The sequence below is a fragment of the Rissa tridactyla genome, chromosome Z (genome assembly GCF_028500815.1).
Source record: "Rissa tridactyla isolate bRisTri1 chromosome Z, bRisTri1.patW.cur.20221130, whole genome shotgun sequence".
Taxonomy (NCBI): domain Eukaryota; kingdom Metazoa; phylum Chordata; class Aves; order Charadriiformes; family Laridae; genus Rissa; species Rissa tridactyla.
The window spans coordinates 63,573,278-63,594,002 of NC_071497.1; the positions used below are offsets into that span (position 1 = coordinate 63,573,278).

A 20,725-nucleotide genomic window follows, 5' to 3' on the forward strand; every position below is an offset into this window, starting at 1 on the left:
CACAGAATGACAAACTGACATGCTTAAATTTGCTGTAACATCGCAGTGAAAGAGAACCACTCCTTAATATTTAACAGACTATTGAAGATACCCTTACTTCCAAAACACCATGTTTCTTTTGGTCTTGCTAGTTATTTTCTAATCTTGCTATGTAATCCTCCAGGGGCCTGAATAATATAGAACTTAAAAATTCAAACTTTTTTCCTTCACCACTTGAAAGCAGGGAAAAATAGACCATCTCACTGTTTCTCACTATGCTAACTCCGCAAGCACAAGCAATTTCAAGACCATTTCCCAGTCCTTCCAGGAATGCCTGATTTTGCTGGCAGTCACCTCATCATACACTTCAGCATTTCAAATAACTTGATTCTAGTAAGCCGCAAAGCCAACTTTTCCACGCATTTATATGCGCCATCATACACTGTACATCAGTGCTGTCCCCTTCTTCAAAGAAGAGATAAAAGTATTTCCTTGACAGCCTTCCATGTTGTCCTAGACGCAGGCTAAGGGTGGCATCCCCAGAGCCACAAGGAAATGACGTCCCTGAAAGGTTAATAAACCCTGAAAGAGACAGATTTAGGGGTGAATGGTGTTGTTATGGGGTTTTTTGGTGGGTGGGGTTTTTTTCCTGTACAACTGTCAATATGGAAATAACAGCAATACAGGATTCAAAAATTTAAAATTTTCCCTTAGCTTCATAAATAAAATATTAGTTTTTCTACATAGGTATTACATTCTGTATGCTGCAACTTCTCTTTAGGACGTCACACAGTAGGACTGGGAAATAAAGGTGTCTCTTGATGCTTTCTACAATGCAGGGTGTAATTTCTGGTATAAGAACACAGTTTATTTATTGTGCCATTTGTTCAAGTATCCTTTCATCTTTGTGACGAGGACAGCATCAAGCTTCAGGTAAAAGCTGCAAAGCAGAAGCGTTGCTGGAAAGCAGCAATGGAATACCTCTGATATTAAATGTTCACAATAGCCCTGTGAATCAGGTTAAAATGGCTTAAAAGGACAACTGATGTACTCATTACTTCCGCAAAACTACAGAATTTATTGTCTATTGCCAAGACTAAAGACAGAGTTAAAACTAACCCTATTGCATGCTTGCTGCACATACAGCAGCAGTTCAATATTTTAAGCAACATCTATGCCACAACCACTTCGGCAGCCATGAATAACATATTCTCAACAAAACACTTGTACGAAGACTTCCGTATGCTCCAGAACACACAACCATTAGAGGCTTGTACTCAATTCGGCACATGCCTTGAAATGTGCATCACTTCAAGCAAAGACTAGATGTTTTGACAAAGCAGGAGTCAAATGAAGACTACTAAATAAAAGCCTCACCCTGCCTGGCTGAAGAAGACCCAATAACAGAAGGTGCTAGACATTGGGAACATACAGGGAAACACACATGACTCCTGGCCTTCTGTACTTTACTAAACCTTCCCTAGGCTTCCCAGAGCCTTTGGTCACTGTTGGAGACAGGACACTAGACTAGGTAAATCCTTGTTCTGATTAAGTATTATTAAATATTCTTAAGTATCTGCATTTGCACATCTGTTGTGTCTCTATTACAGTTTTATATATTATATATACAAAATTAGACACATTTAAACCTGCAATACAAAAGGTAAGACCCTTTATGAGCTACTAAAACATCATAAAGATTGCTTTTTGGACTAATACCTTTTATGTAATGAATCTGCTACCTTGAAGAATTTCTGCAATTTTGATCTTTCATCCGAACATCAAATATTATGCACACATACATTTATATATGCAGTGCTACTTGGAAAGCTGTGTGCTTTCCTGTGTAAGAGATCTCCCTCTGTGACCCAAAGTCTGCAATTCATGCAGTAACTTGAACACGTTTTAAAACTGAAGCTTCATTCCTCATTTTGTACCAGCTCCTTAGAAAATTAAATACTTCTCTTCGGTCAATACATTTGATTACACCACAAGCTGCTCAACTATCTTACAGGAAAATCGTATCATATTCATGTACGGTAGTATTTCAAAGTTAAAGTCTGACCAACTGCTCTTGCTGAAATACAGCCTTTAAAACTAAATGAATATTTGATCTAAAGGCATCTGCACTCCATGATTTAACTCCATTCACATCAGAAGAAAACAGTTATGATATATTAATACTACAAGAAAAATATACGGAACTATGACCTTCATTTGCCACAACCAGAGGAATCTGAAAACAAACTCTTATTTAGAATTTTGCACCTCTCATCATGCGGCAGTATGATTGGCAATTAATCCCCAGTAAATTTTTTTTATAAATTAAGAGAAAGCAATCCCTTTGCTTCCCACAAAGCCCACTGCTTCCACACTGTATTCTTTCAATATCTAACAAAGAAAAAGGAAGAATCAGAGATTTTTATCAGTTTTGCTAGTCTTGGAAAACCCCTCCTATTTGGTTCTATTATAGACACACATCAGAGCAATTGTGGACAGTGGAAAACTGAGCAGTAAATTTTTACCAGGAGAAAAGGAGAAACAAGGGAAGAGAACAGGGTTGCAGCTGTCAAGAGAAAAATGTTCCATGGTTGCAAGAGTGAATAAGGAAAGACAAAGGGAGAGGCACTTAAGCCAACAAACTGAAGTCCCAAATAATACAAATTTATTGCAGAATAAACAGCACTATTTCTTACCTCCCTGAACAGAGACAAACCAGGACCCTGATTTGTTTTTCTGGAGTTTTACAAAGCTTTCAGGAATAGCTGTAGACAAACGCTCAGTGTTGGGGCCAGTTCTGTTTAACATCTTTAAGAACAATCTGGACGAGGGGATTGAGTACACCCTCAGTAAGTTTGCAGATGACACCAAGTTAGGCGGGAGTGTTGATCTGCTCAAGGGTAGGAAGGCTCTACAGAAGGATCTGGACAGGTTGGATTGATGGGACAAGGCCAATGGTATGAGGTTCAACAAGACCAAGTGCCGGCTCCTCCACTTGGGTCACAACAACCCCATGCAGCATTACAGGCTTGGGGAGGAGTGGCTGGAAAGCTGCCCAGCAGAAAAGGACCTGGGGGTGCTGGTCAACAGCCACCTGAATATGAGCCAGCAGTGTGCCCAGGTGGCCAAGAAGGCCAACAGCATCCTGGCCTGTATCAGAAATAGCGTGGCCAGCAGGACTAGGGAAGTGATTGTACCCCTGTACTCAGCCCTGGTGAGGCCTCATCTCGAGTACGGTGTCTAGTTTTGGGCCCCTGACCATAAAAAAGGACATTGAGGTGCTGGAGCAGGTCCAAAGAAGGGCAACAAAGCTGGTGAGGGGTCTGGAGAATAAGTCTTTTGAGGAGCAGCTGAGGGAGCTGGGGTTGTTCAGCCTGGAGAAAAGGAGGCTGACGGGAGACCTTGTCGCTCTCTACAACTGCCTGAAAGGAGGTTGTAGCGAGGTGGGGGTCAGTCTCTTCTCCCAAGTGACAGGCGATAGGACAAGAGGAAACAGCCATAAGTTGCGTCAGGGGAGGTTTAGAGTGGCTAGCAAGAAAAACTTCTTCACCTAAAGGGTTGTCAAGCGTTGGAACAGGCTGCCTGGGGAAGTGGTTGAGGCACCATCCCTGGAGGTATTTAAAAGACATGCAGATGTAGTGCTGAGGGTCACGGTTTACTGGTGGACTTGGCAGTGTTAGGTTTGCAGTTGGACTTAATGATCTTAAAGGTCTTTTCCAAACTAAACGATTCTGTGATTCTAAGATGTCCCAAGTAAACAAGCATGTGATCTCAGGACTATTTTTGATGTGTAACACCAGGCAGAGAACCCATCCAAACCGTGGTAAGATTGAGAATAGGCACATGATAACAGTTTAAATAAGCTTGTGCCATGTCATTTCTCTGAAAGGTGTTAAAAATAAAACAAAACAACGCCTAGAAAACAGAGCTTCACATTTTACTGGGATAGCGTATCATTCATCTAATGCCTCCTTACATTCTTTATATGCCTCAGAGGAACAAGTGCTCTTTCAGCAGCTCTCTGAAAGCTTAGCTAAAGGTTACACCATTTTGGACAGACAAGTAACTCTCTCTAGCTGGTAAGTGACCAGCTGCCTATTTATGTACATCAGCTAAGGAATTTGCCAGCACTAGAACTCAAATGCCCTTTTGCTGCTTGTGTTGTAAACAGTTAATCCTTTCAACAGCTTAGTCTAGGACAAAAAGAAGATTCCTTCTCTGTGGCGTGTCACTATGAAAGTTTAAGGCCAGTGTTCTTTAAGAAAGACTATTAATCCACTTGTACCAGGAAGAGAGCAGTGATAATTAGTTCAATTTATCACACTAAATGCTGCATTCATTAGGCAGAAATAATAAAGTAACAGTTTAAGTACAGATTGGGCTACAATGGACAATCAAGGAGAATACCAACACCTCAACAACCGGAATACTTTCTTAATAAATCAGAACTTAACTTTGTGGAGTCATAATTAACTAGCTGTCCAAATAAAACAATGAATTTAATATGATAAAATCTTGGGCACGTAATTCTTATTTTCAAATATGATTTCAAGGAGAGGCCCTCTAACTTCACTTTGAATCAGCAAGACAAGATTATTATACTCTTATCAATTAGCAGGATTGATTTTTTTTTCCTCTCAGATAAGCCACACAAATAAATCTGATGACAATATAAGTTATTTCAATTTCCTCACAGTTACACAGATCTGCCAACTTGCCAAAATAGCACCATTAATAAAACCCCATGCATACAATACTTGGCTGACAACATTTCATAATTTATAAAAGGCTGACTCACACAGAATGATAGATTTTTAACAAGTCAGACAAGTGAACCAGTCATTGTCCATAGTCACTTTTCCCCAGACAGGTCATTAAAATAAGCTGAAAACAAGTTTCATATGAAACAAAATATAACAACAGAATCTAGCAAAATTTTCCAAATTCTTGTGCAAATTCTTCAGTATAGTTAAACATGAGTAAAACCACTAGAAGTAGTAAATTCAAGCATGTGCATTTTGAGAGAATACAAAATACTTTACAGTATCAGTTTTCCATCATGAATCTCCGAGTACAAACCAATCAATTTGAGAGATACAATTAAATAGCACAACCAGACCATAAAAGAGCATCTTTTATGTTAAGCAGCGGTTTAGAGTAATAATTTAAAATTTACTAGCTGTGTAGCTTCTAGAAATCATACTTTCACTAGTGTCTTTGTACAGTCAATGGTGATTTGCCTTTTATCTGCCCCAATATAATACGTGAAGTGACTTACCATTCTTGCTGACATCCAGTTCCCTGAGATTAATGAGATTTGCAATGGATGCTGGCAATGTGGTTAGATCATTGTCTGGCAAACTCAGCTTGTGCAGAGACTGACAGTTAAAAAGTTGCTATTGAAAGAGAGAAAAAAGTGAATGCGACTTTCTCTTAGTTTCCTCTGTATAGCTTTTGTTTTTAATCCCTTTAAACTTCTGACCTCAGAGCTTGAAGGCCAGACTGCTTAGTTTTTGACTACAAAAACTTTATTTAACTAGTTTTATTGAAAATTGACTAAGTTTACAATGTTTAGGAAAGCAAAAAAATTGCAAACAGTCACAAGCCAGCTGCTATGCTTAACACTTCCTACAAATTCCTTCCCATATCTCATAAATTGTGACCTGCAGTTACACATAGTCCTGCAAACACTGGAAAATATTTTCCACAATAGACATGCCATGTGATACCCCAGAGGTAACAGAGGTACAGTTTCTTCAAAAAAGAAAAAAAATAGATAGATGCATTTTTTGAAGTCAAATCGTTCTGGAACACAGGATCTGAGTAGGCATTAATCTTCCTTAAAAGTTTAAATTTTATTCCATTGCATCTTGCAATATTTTTTTTCCCTTCCATGCTCAAGTACACAAAAATTCAACAAAGTTATGATGAAAACTAGCAAAAGTTTGATCTAAGCATATAGAAAACTATAATCTCTTCTGTATACATGCATTATAATTTGTATCAAATATTAGCTCAGAGACAGATCTCTTCCTATATGCAAGGTACCTTGAGATTCTTACCCAAAAGCTTTACAAATTGACAAAGCAGGGCAAGTAATACTAGTGTAATGGAAGAAAAATCCTCAAATGATATGTAGGAATCTTACAGATAGCACAAAAAAGAAAATCTGTAAGAAAGTGGTTGAAAAGGGTCATCTGAATAATTTCTGATGAATACTCCTTTCCCAAGAATTTTGCATAAGATCATTCATAAATACCTGCACTTAGTGTTCTTTCCTTATGGAATTCTGAGAAAAGATCACACAAAAGCATGAAGTGTTCTATGACTAAAAAAAATTATCCCAATCAACACCATAACAATAGGCTTAGTTCAACCAAAATTTCTTGGCCTCTATTATTAGGTCATTATTTCGACCACAGACCATTGAAAAAGCCCCATTCATGTAACATTTGCATATACCACGCCAGAACAAAAGCAGACATAAATTAAAGATGGACAAGATGGACAGTTCCAGGAATGAGCTTTAACTTGCCTAAAGATGTTTGCGATTCCTCAGAAATGTGCACCTGTTGGAACTAGTTGATGTCATTACAGCTTTGAAGAGTTTGGGACCAGTTCTCTTTAATAACTTTATCAATGATCTGGAGAGGGGATTGAGTGCACCCTCAGTAAGATTGCTGACTACACCTAGTTGGGTAGGAGTGTCAACCTGCTTGAGGGTAAAAAGATGTCACAGAGGGATCTGGACAGGTTGGATTGATGGGACAAGGCCAATGGTATGAGGTTCAACAAGACCAAGTGCTGGCTCCTCCACTTGGGTCACAACAACCCCATGCAGCATTACAGGCTTGGGGAGGAGTGGCTGGAAAGCTGCCCAGCAGAAAAGGACCTGGGGGTGCTGGTCAACAGCCACCTGAATATGAGCCAGCAGTGTGCCCAGGTGGCCAAGAAGGCCAACAGCATCCTGGCCTGTATCAGAAATAGTGTGGCCAGCAGGACTAGGGAAGTGATTGTACCCCTGTACTCAGCCCTGGTGAGGCCTCATCTCGAGTACGGTGTCTAGTTTTGGGCCCCTGACCATAAAAAAGGACATTGAGGTGCTGGAGCAGGTCCAAAGAAGGGCAACAAAGCTGGTGAGGGGTCTGGAGAATAAGTCTTTTGAGGAGCAGCTGAGGGAGCTGGGGTTGTTCAGCCTGGAGAAAAGGAGGCTGACGGGAGACCTTGTCGCTCTCTACAACTGCCTGAAAGGAGGTTGTAGCGAGGTGGGGGTCAGTCTCTTCTCCCAAGTGACAGGCGATAGGACAAGAGGAAACAGCCACAAGTTGCGCCAGGGGAGGTTTAGAGTAGATATTAGGAAAAATGTTTACACTGAAAGGGTTATTAAGCATTGGAACAGGCTGCCCAGAGAAGTGGTTGAGGCACCATCCCGGCAGTATTTAAAAGATGGGTAGACATGGTGCTTAGAGATATGATTTAGTGATGGTTTTTGACAGAGTTAGGTTGATGGTTGGACTAGATGATCTGAAAGGTTCCTTCCAACCTAGGTGATTCTATGACTCTATGAGTTAAGGTTACTTAGGATATTATAGGGGAAGGAGCGCCATTACTTTATTTCAAGTACTTCAAGCAAGAATATATACTTAAAACTCATCCCTAAAAACAATAATCTGGACTCTTGGAATCAGTAGAAATTTCATGGATTACTGAGGTGGATGCAAATGCAGCACAAGAAATTGCAAGATCCCTAAAGGAAAACGGGAGGGAGGGGAATTTTGTATAGCATTGACTTTGTAATTGTTCCTTCTGTTGTTGTTGTTCTTTTTTAATGTTTGCATATTCAGTGGTTAAGTAGATCATCATTACTGTTAGTAAACACTAACATATGACTAACTAGTCATACACCTAAGAACTATTTTACTGCAGATTTCCAATTTCTTCCAAAGAGCAAAGTGAGAGGGAAAACTAAAGCTGCTACAATTTGAGCTTTTCAGCTCCAATGCACACTGTGACACTTGGGATAAACAGAGTACCTTTTCAGACGTGGTTTATCGCACAAGATGAAAGCATTTCAAATGCCCAGTCACTTTTGAAACTATGACTACACACGAGCACTTCGTGTAAAGCGAAGTCCTTCTCTACCCTCCCTTTCCCTCCACCACAGTTTGCTCATGCTGCGCCCTCAGCCAGTCAGCTACGTTAAGAATTGATTTTTGAAGTATGCTGGAATTCTGAAAACATTAGAAGTTTAAAAAAAAAAAAAGGTGCCACACACACTGACAGGCCATTTCAGTGATGAGGTTGACAAGACAGCCCCACACCAGTTGTGTTGTGGCGTACGGAGGGCAGCAGATTGCAAAACAGGGATAAGAGCACACCACCAGGGGAAAAGAGTAAAAGGGGAAAGAGTGTGAATGGTGAATGTCTTAACCAGGTTTCAGAAAATTGGAGACAGCCTAATAAGTACCGCACCCTTCATCCGAGATGCCTTAATTAGAACCCTTTTTCTGAGTTGAAAGACTAAATAAAAGCTTGGGTTAGGGAGAAGCCATACACACCTTGAAACTCTGGCTTCAAATCAGCTAGAATAATTTCAAACATCACAGGCCTTCCCTTACAGATCTTCTATGGATAGTTTTAAGATTACAATTTCTGCCAAATGGCTAAATAAAACACTTTTACTATGTCTTTACCACTCCCTAATCTCTCTGCTTACTTCCTTTACAGTATTTAAATGCATATATTTTATATATATTCTATATTTTTTTATATTTTAATTTTTATACAATTTAATTTATATATTTTCTTTTGAAAATTGAAAGGGTAGTAAAAAATAATGACCAAAATTACTTAAAAGCTCAAAAAAAATGCCTAGTTTCTCAAAAATAAGCCTATTATATGGATGACTTATTATAATGTACAAACACACTAACATGAAGCTAACGTAGGCTTTTACAGGTCCATGCAGTCCAGCACAGAAAAGCAAAAAGTAACAAAACATCTATGTTCGGTCTTTCTAATTGCATGGATAATTTAATCTTAGACTAGACCAAAACAAGTGGTAGACTGCCCACCTCTCAGTTTACTCACATAACAAAATTGGATTTCATATAGGAACTGACTAATGAAATCAACTGGCATGTAACAGAAGAGGAAGACAAAGCACACCAACCACTTATTCTGGTATAAAACACCAACATGCATTCATTTGATCACTACAATATAGTCTGTCTTCCTCTTCAGATTAAAGGAATTTTTTAGAGAATTATGAGTCTGGGAGGAAAATGTTTGCTTAGTTGAAAATGTTCGCTTAGTTCTTACGATTTGGGAAATATGACTTTAATGCAAGAAAAGTTCAGAAGATTTTCTTTCTTTTTGGCCAAAAAAGGTATTTTATTCTGCTTAAGCACTGAAATTCTTCTCCAATAAAGAATGATAGACAGGAAGGAATTTCTGATATCAGCTGAAAAAAACTCAAAGGCTGATACAAAGTCTTTAAAAGCAAGCTACTAAAAATCTAAAGTGACTAAGTCTGGAGTAAAGAAGTATCTGCTTGGGAAGAGACAAGAATGAAGTGGTGGAAGTTCTAAACTATAACAGACTTTGACAAAATGTCTAGTTTTAACTTATATGTTGTTACCTCTATTCACCATACAAATACAGATTTTCAATGATGGCTTCTCAGAAGCATTTAAGGTTGGTTTTTCAAAAGCACACAGCTGGTTTATGTCAGCTTTACTGGAAATCCAGGGCTTCTGATAACTGTCAAGTTACTATACTGAAATTGTTTTATTTCCTTCTTTGTTTCACTTATCTTTCAAAAAAAAATCCAAGCCAGCAAAACCTGAAGGGGTTATAGCAAACTTTCCAAAAACCTAACAGAGCATTCTGTAGTTGTCCTGGATGACAGTGAAGACTGGTACACAATTGTGATAAAACAATTTTAAAGATTAAGTCTTTCATCTAATTACTAAGTTTTTCATTCCACCAAGAGGGGAAACAAGCCTATTGCAGTGACCACTTTGTACTTCTCTGAAGTCTCACTGACATACATTTTCAGTCTTTCCTCTAGTATATCTTTAATTCAGCATGCAGTTTTGTGTTGAGATTTCAGAACGAACAACAAATATTAATTTCTATAACAAAGATGTAAACACAGTGGCATTCCAGCTCTCTAGTTTTTGAGCTTAAGTAGTTTGAGATACTTCAGAAAGTCTCATCAGTGACATACCAAAGAAGAAAGCAGGACTTCATGTGAATAGATACTTTGGATTGTAGCTATCTTTTGTGGGCACAGAGATATGAACAAGTCATTAATCTTCCCTCTTCTAATCTTCATGTGTTATCAGAGATCCAAAACAATGCCGCAGTTTGTTGAATACAGTTAGTCAGAGCAGACAGTGAGCAGACACCACTACAGAAATAAATTAGCTTGCCTCTTCTTCTATATAGCTGTCTCTGGCTGAATCAGTTGCTTAAACAGTTTCGTCCCAATTCATGCAGCAAACTACTCAAGCTGGAACACGTAAACATTCCTTCTGCCAGTGCTGCTTATTTTGAGACCAACACTTAGTTAAAAATATTTAGCAAACTGCAGCCTAAAAGCTGAAGCAGAAAGCTAGACACTATCAGCTCCTACAATGCTGGTGAAGCAATAGAGTTAATAAACGGAACTAAAAGGAAAACCACCCAACATACCTTTGGAAGCTCTTCAATCTGATTAGCATCTAAATAGAGTTCTTCCAAGGTCTTCTCAAAAGTAAAAATCTCCTTAGGCACCTGTTCCAGGCTGCAGTGAGAATAATCAAGTGTAGTGACCGTTTCCTCCTCTCCACGAAGGCAGCGGCATGGCACCAGCCGCACAAACAAATTCCGCTTTGTTGTCATTTTCAGGCACTGTAAAACAGAAATTGGTCCATTTGTAAGCCAAGACAACTTCAAAAATACTTACATGGGCAGCTTCTCAAACCTCCCCTGGCTGCTAAATACTTAAAAAAGAAAGAAGTGCATATATACCAGCATATGTATATGTGTGTGTACACACATGTAAGACAGACAGAGGAAAGACAGAATTTATTTATTTTCTCTTAAACACAACAGATCTGTAGTGGCACTAAATGCGGTTAAAACACCTACAGACCCCAGAAGTCAAAATTTAGCCTGTAACTTGTCACCTGCTAACAGAGCCCTACATGGCAGAGCAGCAAAGAATTCTGAAGAAGTTCTGAAGCATCAACTGTGTTTTTACAACAAGCTTATCCCTGCTTTTACAAAGATTACCGGGATCATATTTTTGCTTAATATAATAAAATCCACCCTCTACAGAGCACTGAAGTGTAGCTACAGGAAAGCTAATTCTTTTTTTGCGATGAGTAAGATTAAATTTATGTACCTTAATTTCAAATCCCTCTTTTAAAGACAGAATACAACAAAAAGAACCAGTGTGGTTTCTAGCAACTGTTCTATCTGAAGTTTAAAAGGCAATGTTCACAAGCGCACAGACAAAGAAGTGACTTCTTTTTGCAACTCCATGCAGTTTGGAAAAGTTCAATGCATCTTGCTCTGCACACTGGAACTAAAGGAACTTCACCTTGCTATGGAAATGTATCTTCCTTCCTTCCTTTAAACTCAACCATTGCTACACCAGTCCCCTCTCCTTTCCATGGCTTCTATGATATTCCTACTGAGCAGGAGACGGCAAACCTAAATGTTGCAAACTGACTAGCTGATTACTGATGGTGTACAGCAGCCACATTCTGCCTCTTTTCTCTTCAGCAAGAGCACAAGTTTAGGTCTCTTTCCTCTAATTAGCAAACAATTTTCACAAAATTCAGAAACAATAATCTTCAAAATGTCACCTCAAGTTTCAAGTTTGTCTGAAATCAGATGACAGACTCAACAATTTTTCAGGAAGGACCAACATGTGCAGACAGACAACATGGTCATGCAAGCTTCATTTCCTCAGGAAATTGATCTAAAAATACATACTTTTCCAAAGCAGCACTGAGTATTTATTTTCTCAAACTGCCAACATTCCAAATTAAAATATGCTTTTTTTAATCTCAATTTTTTTGGAATTGCAGAAATTATATTTCAAGTTCTGGATTGGTGACAGGAAACTTTCTTCTCCAAGTGCCAAAATAGTCTTTCAGATACATTTAGCAGACTGCATTTCAACTTTCAGACAGTATGTTAGTAACACAGGGAGAAAATAAAATACTGTGGCCTCTGCACTATATGATGTCACATGCTGCAAGACCCCTCTTCTAACTAAGACAAGAAAAAAAGTCATGCACTTGGATTTTCCTCTGTGAGCAGCCAGCTTGCAAACTTCACAGTATGTTTAATTTATATGACAACAGGTCGGGGGGCTGCTGTACTTCAGCTTTTTCACTGAACAGAAGTACAACTTATCACGCAGGCTGGATACAGTCAAATTCTACATGCGTCCATTAAAAGGATGGAAGAAAACTCTTAATTAGAAAGTGGGATGTCAAGACTTCCTTTTTTAACAACGCTTCAATGTTGGATTGATTCAGTGTCAGATTTTGTTACAATGTTGATTATCTATCAGAATACTTAATACTCCCCATAAAACTCCAGCCATGTTATTTAAATAATAAGTGTTCTAAAAATAAAAATATTTAACTGTATTGCAATGTAAAGAATGTAGAGACTGCAAATTCCACACTGAGGATTTCCACAGAATGGGAAAGTCAGCAAAAGAGACAGCATAACCTACTCCTGCTTCTTCCACAGGAATAAGCTCCAGCACAACATCCTCCAGCCACCCACAGCCAGCCGAGGATGCTACTGAAGCTGATGAGCTCACTGGGTCAGAGCTACTCATGCCTTCTCCAAGCCTCAGAGACTGCACATGAAGACACAAGAGGAATTCCATGGCCAACATTTACAAATGAAAAAGTCTTTCACAAAAATAAATATCGTCTCATTTTGTTATTACTTCAGAGATCTGCAGAGCTGTGGAAAAACACACCACTTCAGAAAGAAGCGACAACTGCTTCAAATGGGAGCATAAACAGAAGAACATATGCCCTGAACAGGGAGGACTGGAAGCAGAGGTCATAGAAGTGAGCTGATTACCAGAAGCCTGGCAGGGGAAGACACACCTATATCACACTAGCCGCAGCCATCAGTGAGTTCACTTCGTCCAGTCATTTCAGCTTCTGAGAATTATGCTTTGGTTTCCAGAATGCAAAAAAGTTCATTACATGATTCATATAAATAACGAAGAAAGATATGCTTTTTCATTCAAATCCCTCAAAAAAAAATCACAAACAAAACCCCCCTGTCCCCTAAAGTATTAAAGCCTTAACACAAGTTTACGTCATGTTCAGTGTTTACACAGAAAAAAAAAAAAAAATCAGGATCTTCATATAGTTTTGTGTTGTTGGGTTTTTTTTTTACTTCTCGAAGGAATAGGAAGAGAAAACTGCCACTGTACAATCAGAAGCTTTTCTTTGTAATCATTAAAGGCTCCAAAGTTGGAAGGCATAAAGGAGAATGAGCTGTGTTCTGTTTGTGAAGACTTAATCTACCATCCCCAAAAATTCAGTGTTAAAAAATACCTAGTTTAAATTGATAGGTTTGCTAGTTATAAACTAGCAGATTTCTCATCGTATTTTTTTTTCTCCATGAATCATTTTTAGCATTTATTTCACACCTCCTTTTCCAAGCTTATTTGAGGATCACACCTAAGGATCAGAGACACTGTAGTATCTGTAATAAACTGAAAAATACATGAGTGTTTTAAACTACACAGATATGCGCATTTCAGTAAGTATAGTATTCACTCATTCATATACATTAACTGTGACAGTAAAAGGAAACAAAGTCCACAATAACTATACAAAAATGGGACAAAGCAAAATGTTACCTACTGAACTGCCTATATCCTGAAGGTAGCAACAACTATGCAGACAGGTTTTCTTCAAGGGGTTCAGTGGTGAAGGCTTATTATTCTGTGAAGTCTCAAATTTGTGAGAAAAATTAAGTGTTTTCTGATACAAGTATGGTAGTCTATATAAGTATAGTATAACGGTAGTGCTTAACCAGTATGGTCAAAAAGAAAGGAAGATAAGAGTTCACAACTGAAAGATGTTTTGCTGTGAAACTGTATGCAATTTATTTAATACAAAATATGTCAAATCTTCATCTTATTTTTGCTGCCCATCTATATAACTAGATAGATAGATATCACTTTATATAATCTATCCCATTTGAGACCATGAATGACGTGGAGCACTTCAAAGTTTCAGAATTGATAAGCAAGGCCAAACTGATCAAGACCATGATCAGTGAAAGAAAGCAAGATCAACAACAAGCTTGGATACACACTAAACATTAATCCAGAAGAGACAGCATCATCCAGTGAAACATAACTCTTTCCTGGAACTCTTTGATGATTCCCTGTACACCCCTGTCCCCTAAGAACCTGGCAGCCCAACAGCAGCTGCAGATCTGCCAAAACCCCATGGGACATTTTTTGTTTAACCACATATCTGCCTATGTTTTGTTATCTACATATATATGCATAGTAATACATATCTACATAAAAAGGAGAACATAGGCTCTGCATTTTCAAGTCTCTTTGTCTAAATTTAAGAGATAAAACTCAATGTGCAAGCACCCAAGTTAACAGTCTCAGCTTTGGAAGTCCCTCAGTTTTCAACAAGGGCTACAGTTTATGCACTAGTTTCCAGTAGTTGTTGGTGTAGCTAAATGCTTCTCATGGGTTGGCAAAAAAAACAAACAACAAAACCACACAACCAAAAAAGGAACAAACAAACAAAAACAACAACAAAAAAAACCACACAGACCACCAAGTGTAACGTTTCTTTGAAAATTTTGAACTCAGGCTTATTACAAGTGGAATTTAAATTCACAGTAATTTTGCCCCTAATCTGTTAATTTGCTCTAAAAGCAATAGTTTCACTGCACCATTAGTCCCTTAAATTTCCTGTTTGATGCTAACAGGATGTGACCGCTTATGCTCTAAACTGGTGAAAGCACTTTTTTCCCCCCCCAAGCCTTTCAAAAGGGTGTTTACCAGTTACATCAGCAGCAGAGCTGAAAATGAAACCAGCTATTAGATGTTTGTACCGAAAGGCATGAACAACTAAGCACAAAAATATCTGGTCAGGTTCTTTTTAGCAGACTCCACTATCTACAAACAAGTTCATAATTATTGAGCTGAGGATGTGTAAACACAAGAAAGGGAAAGATTGTGTTGGGGAGCACGTATCCTAATGTGCACCCCGACAAATACAAGAAGGCTCATTTGGCCAACTGAGAGAAGATCCAACATACTCCTGTTGAAACAAAGAATTATGAAAAAAAAAAGTTATTTATTAAGAACCTTATTTAATCCACTAAAAAAAATTCCACAGAAATAATTGATTACTACTTCTACATTAAAGAATCAATAGGAAATGAAGCTTCCCTTACTGGAAATAAAAACATGAACCAGTCTGTCTTTAGGGACGTTAAAGGTTTTTCTCTTCCTAAAGCAGCAACACGCACCACAGAAGATACTCAGACACAGGCTATTTGACTTGTTGATGGAAGAGGCTATACTGTGAAAACTCACAGAACAATTTAAATTAATATCTTCAGGTAATGACAGCAGTAGCCCTCATGATTTTGGGGAAACTACAACATCCTTGGCTCTTACACTAAAGAACACAATTATCCTTCATTCTTTAACCTCAGAAATTACTTGTCTCCTCTTGCTCATCAGCAAATCACGTAAAGAATGGCGGGGGCCGGGGCGGGGGGGGAGGGGATGACAACACAGCATTAAGGGTTGGTTCAGGCTTACCCTAAAACCAATCTAGTCCTCTTAGATGGGAATGGTGAGGTCTTAATTTAACAACCAGCACCTTGCAAATCCTAGCTTGGAAGTTTGTTTCTCTGCAATCCTTTTTCTTCTTCTCTTTAGGAGAGGAAAAGCATGGCTCAAACCTGATGGCCACTGAGAAGGTGAAACATGAAAAGACAGCACATACTTTGAGGAGACTGCCTCCTAAGTGGCACTGGCATTCTCTGGTTAAGGTGTTAAAGCCTCACTGATGACAATGCCAAGTTAAGGTATTTTCACCCCCTCCTCGCTCTCCTCCAAGCTATTTATTTCTGTCTCTTCTAGAAAAAAAAAAAAATTTGCAAAACTGGAATAACTACATCACTCATTTCACTGAATGAGACTGGCAAACACCCAGGTCAGTACAACCCAATGAACTGTAGTGCTGCAATCTGGGGGAGAGAACAAGCGATAGGAAATAAAAGGGGTTCTGGAACCGTTTCACCATTTTTATGTGAAGCTACAGTCTAAGCCTCCCTGCTCCCGATATGAAAACAACGCTCAATTGCATCCACAGCTGCATGTCCTCTCGTAGGCAGGGAACACCAAAAAACATATTTACTTGCTCATGTACAGCATTCAGAGCAACAGAAATAGAAGGCATTACTCATGAAACTACAATGGTGCACGGTAAAAGCAGGAGAAGGAACATGTTAGTAAATACAGTAAATAAATAACCAATGGTTAAATGCAAAAACATGAACGATGCTTGCTACATTTTTTGAGAAAATAAAGGGAAGGGAACAGAGGGCAGAAATCAGTTTTGCGTTTACTGATTCAACAGCTGCTAGGATATAAGCAAAACAAGCAATACCCTACTCCTAGCTTGCTGAAATACAAAACTCAAAGCTGGTAACAAAACTCTAAGCTTCTTTTGGAGTTAACTGCTTCCCAAGCTCCCAATGCCGATTTAAAAACAAACAAAAAACACACAAACCCCACAAAACAAACCACACTGAAGAACCAAAAACACCCACCCACCTCCAAGGGCCAGGGCAGCAAGACAATTTCAGGTAACTCCCAGAAGATCAATGCTAGGTGGGAATTTTAGAGACATTTGCTTATATTATCTGTTTCTTATATTCTAGGAAGTAAATTCTAACCAGATTTCAATTTACTGTTTCTGTTTTGTTTTGCTTCAAAATATTCAGAAACCTTTTACACAATTAAGATCTGAAGTTTGTGATCAAACTATTTTATAAAACCTCTTTACTTAGTTTTAATGATGTTGATGGTACTAATAACGTTTTCTTGGTTCTCCTGCTTTATTGAAACTAGAGAGTATCTAACCAGGTATTTGTTGCAACAGTTATTTTCCAGCAGATATTTATCTAAACTGACTATGCTAAAACAAACCTGAAGAGTTATTATGACACGTAAAACCCACCATATCAAAAGAAATCTTTGGAATATTCATTTGTATTCGTTTCTGTAACTGTAAAAAAGCAGCAATACAACAAAGCAGTCAGTACTTGGCCTTATCATGCCACAAGCTTAACAATGACAAAAAGACATTGACTTTGTAAAAACAGAGCAACAAAAGTATTATTTTTAAACTGAGAAAAGAAGAAAAAACAAACTCTTGGCAAATATCTACATAATAAAATATTCTACTTCAAGTACAGCCTTTAACTGAAATGCAGTAATATTCAATATTCTTATAATGCTAGATAAGGCATCAGTAAGGCATAGGTATATCAGATATATCAAGAGTACAGATTTGTAAGTTTAGATTAAAAAAATAAATTCAAAAATGTTCAGATACCCAAACAATTGTTATTTTAGCTTTTTTCTTTTTTTTCTTTTTTTCTTTTTTTTTTTTTTATATTTATATTGACTTTTCATATTAACACTACATAACAACTACACAATAACACACACGCACCCTGTCACTACACAACCTAAGCCCAGGTAGTTGCAGCTTACTGCTCATACATTGCCTTTTTGCTCTTTTTCTGAGGCACCCCTAGAAACTAAATTCCATACGGACAGCCAAACTATCCAAGTAAGTGCCACTACAACATTTCATCAGAAGAATGGTCTCTAATTGTATATCATTAACAATGCTGCTGAGATTAGCATTAGATCTGAGCTTCATTTCTGATGTTCAACTTGATTGCATATTCTTTGAGTATTTGTAGTGTTACTAAGAAAACACTGAGAGAAATAAATTGATTTTTGAAACCACTGTGCTCGAGTCTCACTCATTTCTTCTTCCCAAAACAAAAAAAGCCATAGAAATTCAAGAGTATCTACTATGACAAACTGAAGTTTGAAGGAAACTGTAGGAGCCCCTCAAACCTTCATGGAATATTAAAAAACTGAGCTTTTCTAACAGCCACGACACTGATATTTCAGTATTTCAACAATGATGTTTTGAAATGGCTAAAGAATTCCTTTACATTACGGAACACACATGTTTGGGTTTTCGTGTTTGCCACTTTTAAGTTAATACATAGCTGGGAACATGAAATATGTATCCCAATAGGATACTGAAGTGAACTCAATGCCCCACTAGCCACCATATCCCCCTTTTCAAAAAAAAAAAAGTAATAAAATAAAAAAAAAAAAATCACAAAAAACAACTATGCAGTAGAAATAATCACAGCTACTGTGCAGCTAGTAATCACAGCTATTTGGTACAGCGAGCTGCACCAAGCTACTTCAGAACTGCTTTGCTTTCAGAATCCATTAATTTCTACATTTTCTTTCATTGTTGCTGTGAAAAAGATCCATGGAAACAAACAGGACAAATTCCCGACTTTCTATACAAAGAAAACAATGAAAATAAATACACAGAGCAACCAGACTAAGAGATGGTAAACTGGTGGAAGACGTGTAAAACCATACTAAACCGCTTATGCTTCAAGTTTAGTCCTTTGAGGGATTTTGTCTGGATCTACCGTACAAGTAAATGCTGTGTATCACATACTGTCAACATCTATTCAAGCAGAAAGGAAGAGATACTGTCTTAATTCCTCCAGTTATGACAACATAGTCAAAAGAGATAAACCAGTGTAGGGGAATGGAAGGGAAGAGGCATTGCTAGACATTTGCCCATAGGAAGCAACAAACCTTTCAGAGCAGCAAGCACAGCTGAAGCAGTGTAGCAACAGCACAGCTTCTTAGCTCAGTGGAGAATGCCAAAGCACACAAAGCCTACAGCCTTGTAGACTACACAAAAGGCTGGAAAAAGGAGCATGTGCACATGCTTCTATCTTCTTAAGTATCTGCTGTTTGTAGCAATGCCAGATAAAATATGCAGATGATTTTGTATGTTTTAAACTGGTATTTTATAGTAAGCCTCAAAATTCCACTCACTGAAGCGTTAATATTCATTAGCATTTCCACAATCTGAGCAGTACTATTAATAAAATCAGAGCAGATGGAAGCTGCTGTCATATGTTGGGGTGGGGAGGTGTGGGTTTGTGGGGGAAAGAGGGGAGGGTTAGCAATAACAACTCCTTCACAGAAATTCATAGAGAAGTTCGGAAAACAAAATTGTCTATTGGGTATTCTTTTTATTCATGAGAAATACTTGCCTCGAGAAATCCTTACAATACAAGGCAAAAGCAACTTAGTGCCATCTGCACTGGCATCACTTAATAAAAAAAGCTGATTCTGAATACGTGTTGCTTTTCGATAGAGCTTGTAACAGAAAACTGAACTTTATTTAGCTTCTTAAAACTTTTCATGTCCTTAAATAAGCTCTCTACCTACAGAATGTTAGTAGACCAATAAGGGGGAAATAACATGATGCAACGTTTGCCAAGGCTTTATATCAGCAAACCTGAAAGAAGGACAGTAAGAGACCCAACAAGCATTCAAAGCATTCTTTCAAGCACCTTTTACCCAAGTTTTTCAAAAATACACTTATCTTTCCAACGAAGTAAAAAGAATTACCTAAAAAAGCAGTATAAAATGCTAAACTGCATAAGCTAAAACATTTAACAGTGGGCATAGAGCTTTAAAACAGAAATATTTCTCTGCAACTTAGTTTCCCCTGTACTCCCCATTCTATATATGCACACCATTACATGTAAATACATACCATTCACTTGGCTCTTCAACAGATATTTATAACTAAGAATTTGCCTTCAGAACATCATGAGAGATGATGCAGAAAAAACTTCAAGTTCTATGCAGGTGATTATTACAACATATGAATAAAGAAGAGGATTTCTATTTTAACATTTGGTGTAGTTGCTTCAGACGTACTTACCACTGTGTTACTTTTTTCTCCCTGCTGCTTCTTCCCTGAGCTTTCAAAGACAACATTCTGTTTAAGAGAAAGGTACAAAAATTTTAGTCAACTCTAGCACTACTAGATAAGAACAAAACTATTACATTGTATTGGATATTTATTTTGCTATCAGGGTTTTGTTTTTTCTTTTTAAAAAGAAAACTTGTACGTGTGTGAACAGTAGCTTTAAGATTTCGGAGAACTTGAAAGACTTTAAAGACAGTAAGAATTAGATATATACTTTTGGGGGAGATTATTTTGGGGGTGTAACATAGTATAAAACACTGCTTTTTATCCTACTTCAATCTTGATTTCATAGCATTCTGCCTACCAAGTTGTTTCATTTCTAATACATTTTAATTGCTGTGTTAAATTATTACATCTCTCATACACAATTCTAAAGAAAGTTAAGAAAAAAATAAATGAGAAATCAACAGAACATGAAAAGAGCACACTTCTGAATCACTAACTTTAAGAATTTTTTTAGAAAGTTGCAACACATTTAATAAGGCATATCAGATCACTGACTTTATCTTCACTGAATTAGAACAATTATAAACAAACAAGAACATTCAACACATTCAACTGAACACATTCAAAATTAGTGGCTGGACGTATGGAAA

At 37.8% G+C, this 20,725-nt stretch overlaps 1 protein-coding gene across 14 annotated transcripts in view; it reads right to left on the reverse strand.

Moving 5' to 3' along the window:
• The window catches only part of ERBIN (erbb2 interacting protein), a 120,912-nt gene that overhangs the window by 59,379 nt on the left and 40,808 nt on the right, over positions 1-20,725 (reverse strand). For 10 of the 14 annotated variants that reach the window (XM_054185239.1, XM_054185229.1, XM_054185236.1 and 7 more), the window contains 3 exons: positions 20,082-20,138; positions 10,678-10,875; positions 5,258-5,375 (listed from right to left, as the gene is read on the reverse strand). In XM_054185239.1, the coding sequence (XP_054041214.1) occupies positions 5,258-5,375; positions 10,678-10,866 (307 nt within the window). In that variant the 5' untranslated portion in view covers positions 10,867-10,875; positions 20,082-20,138. Of the gene's footprint in view, positions 1-5,257; positions 5,376-10,677; positions 10,876-16,840; positions 16,894-20,081; positions 20,139-20,725 lie in introns of all 14 variants that reach the window. The other 4 variants (XM_054185233.1, XM_054185230.1, XM_054185232.1 and 1 more) reach the window with 2 other exon arrangements.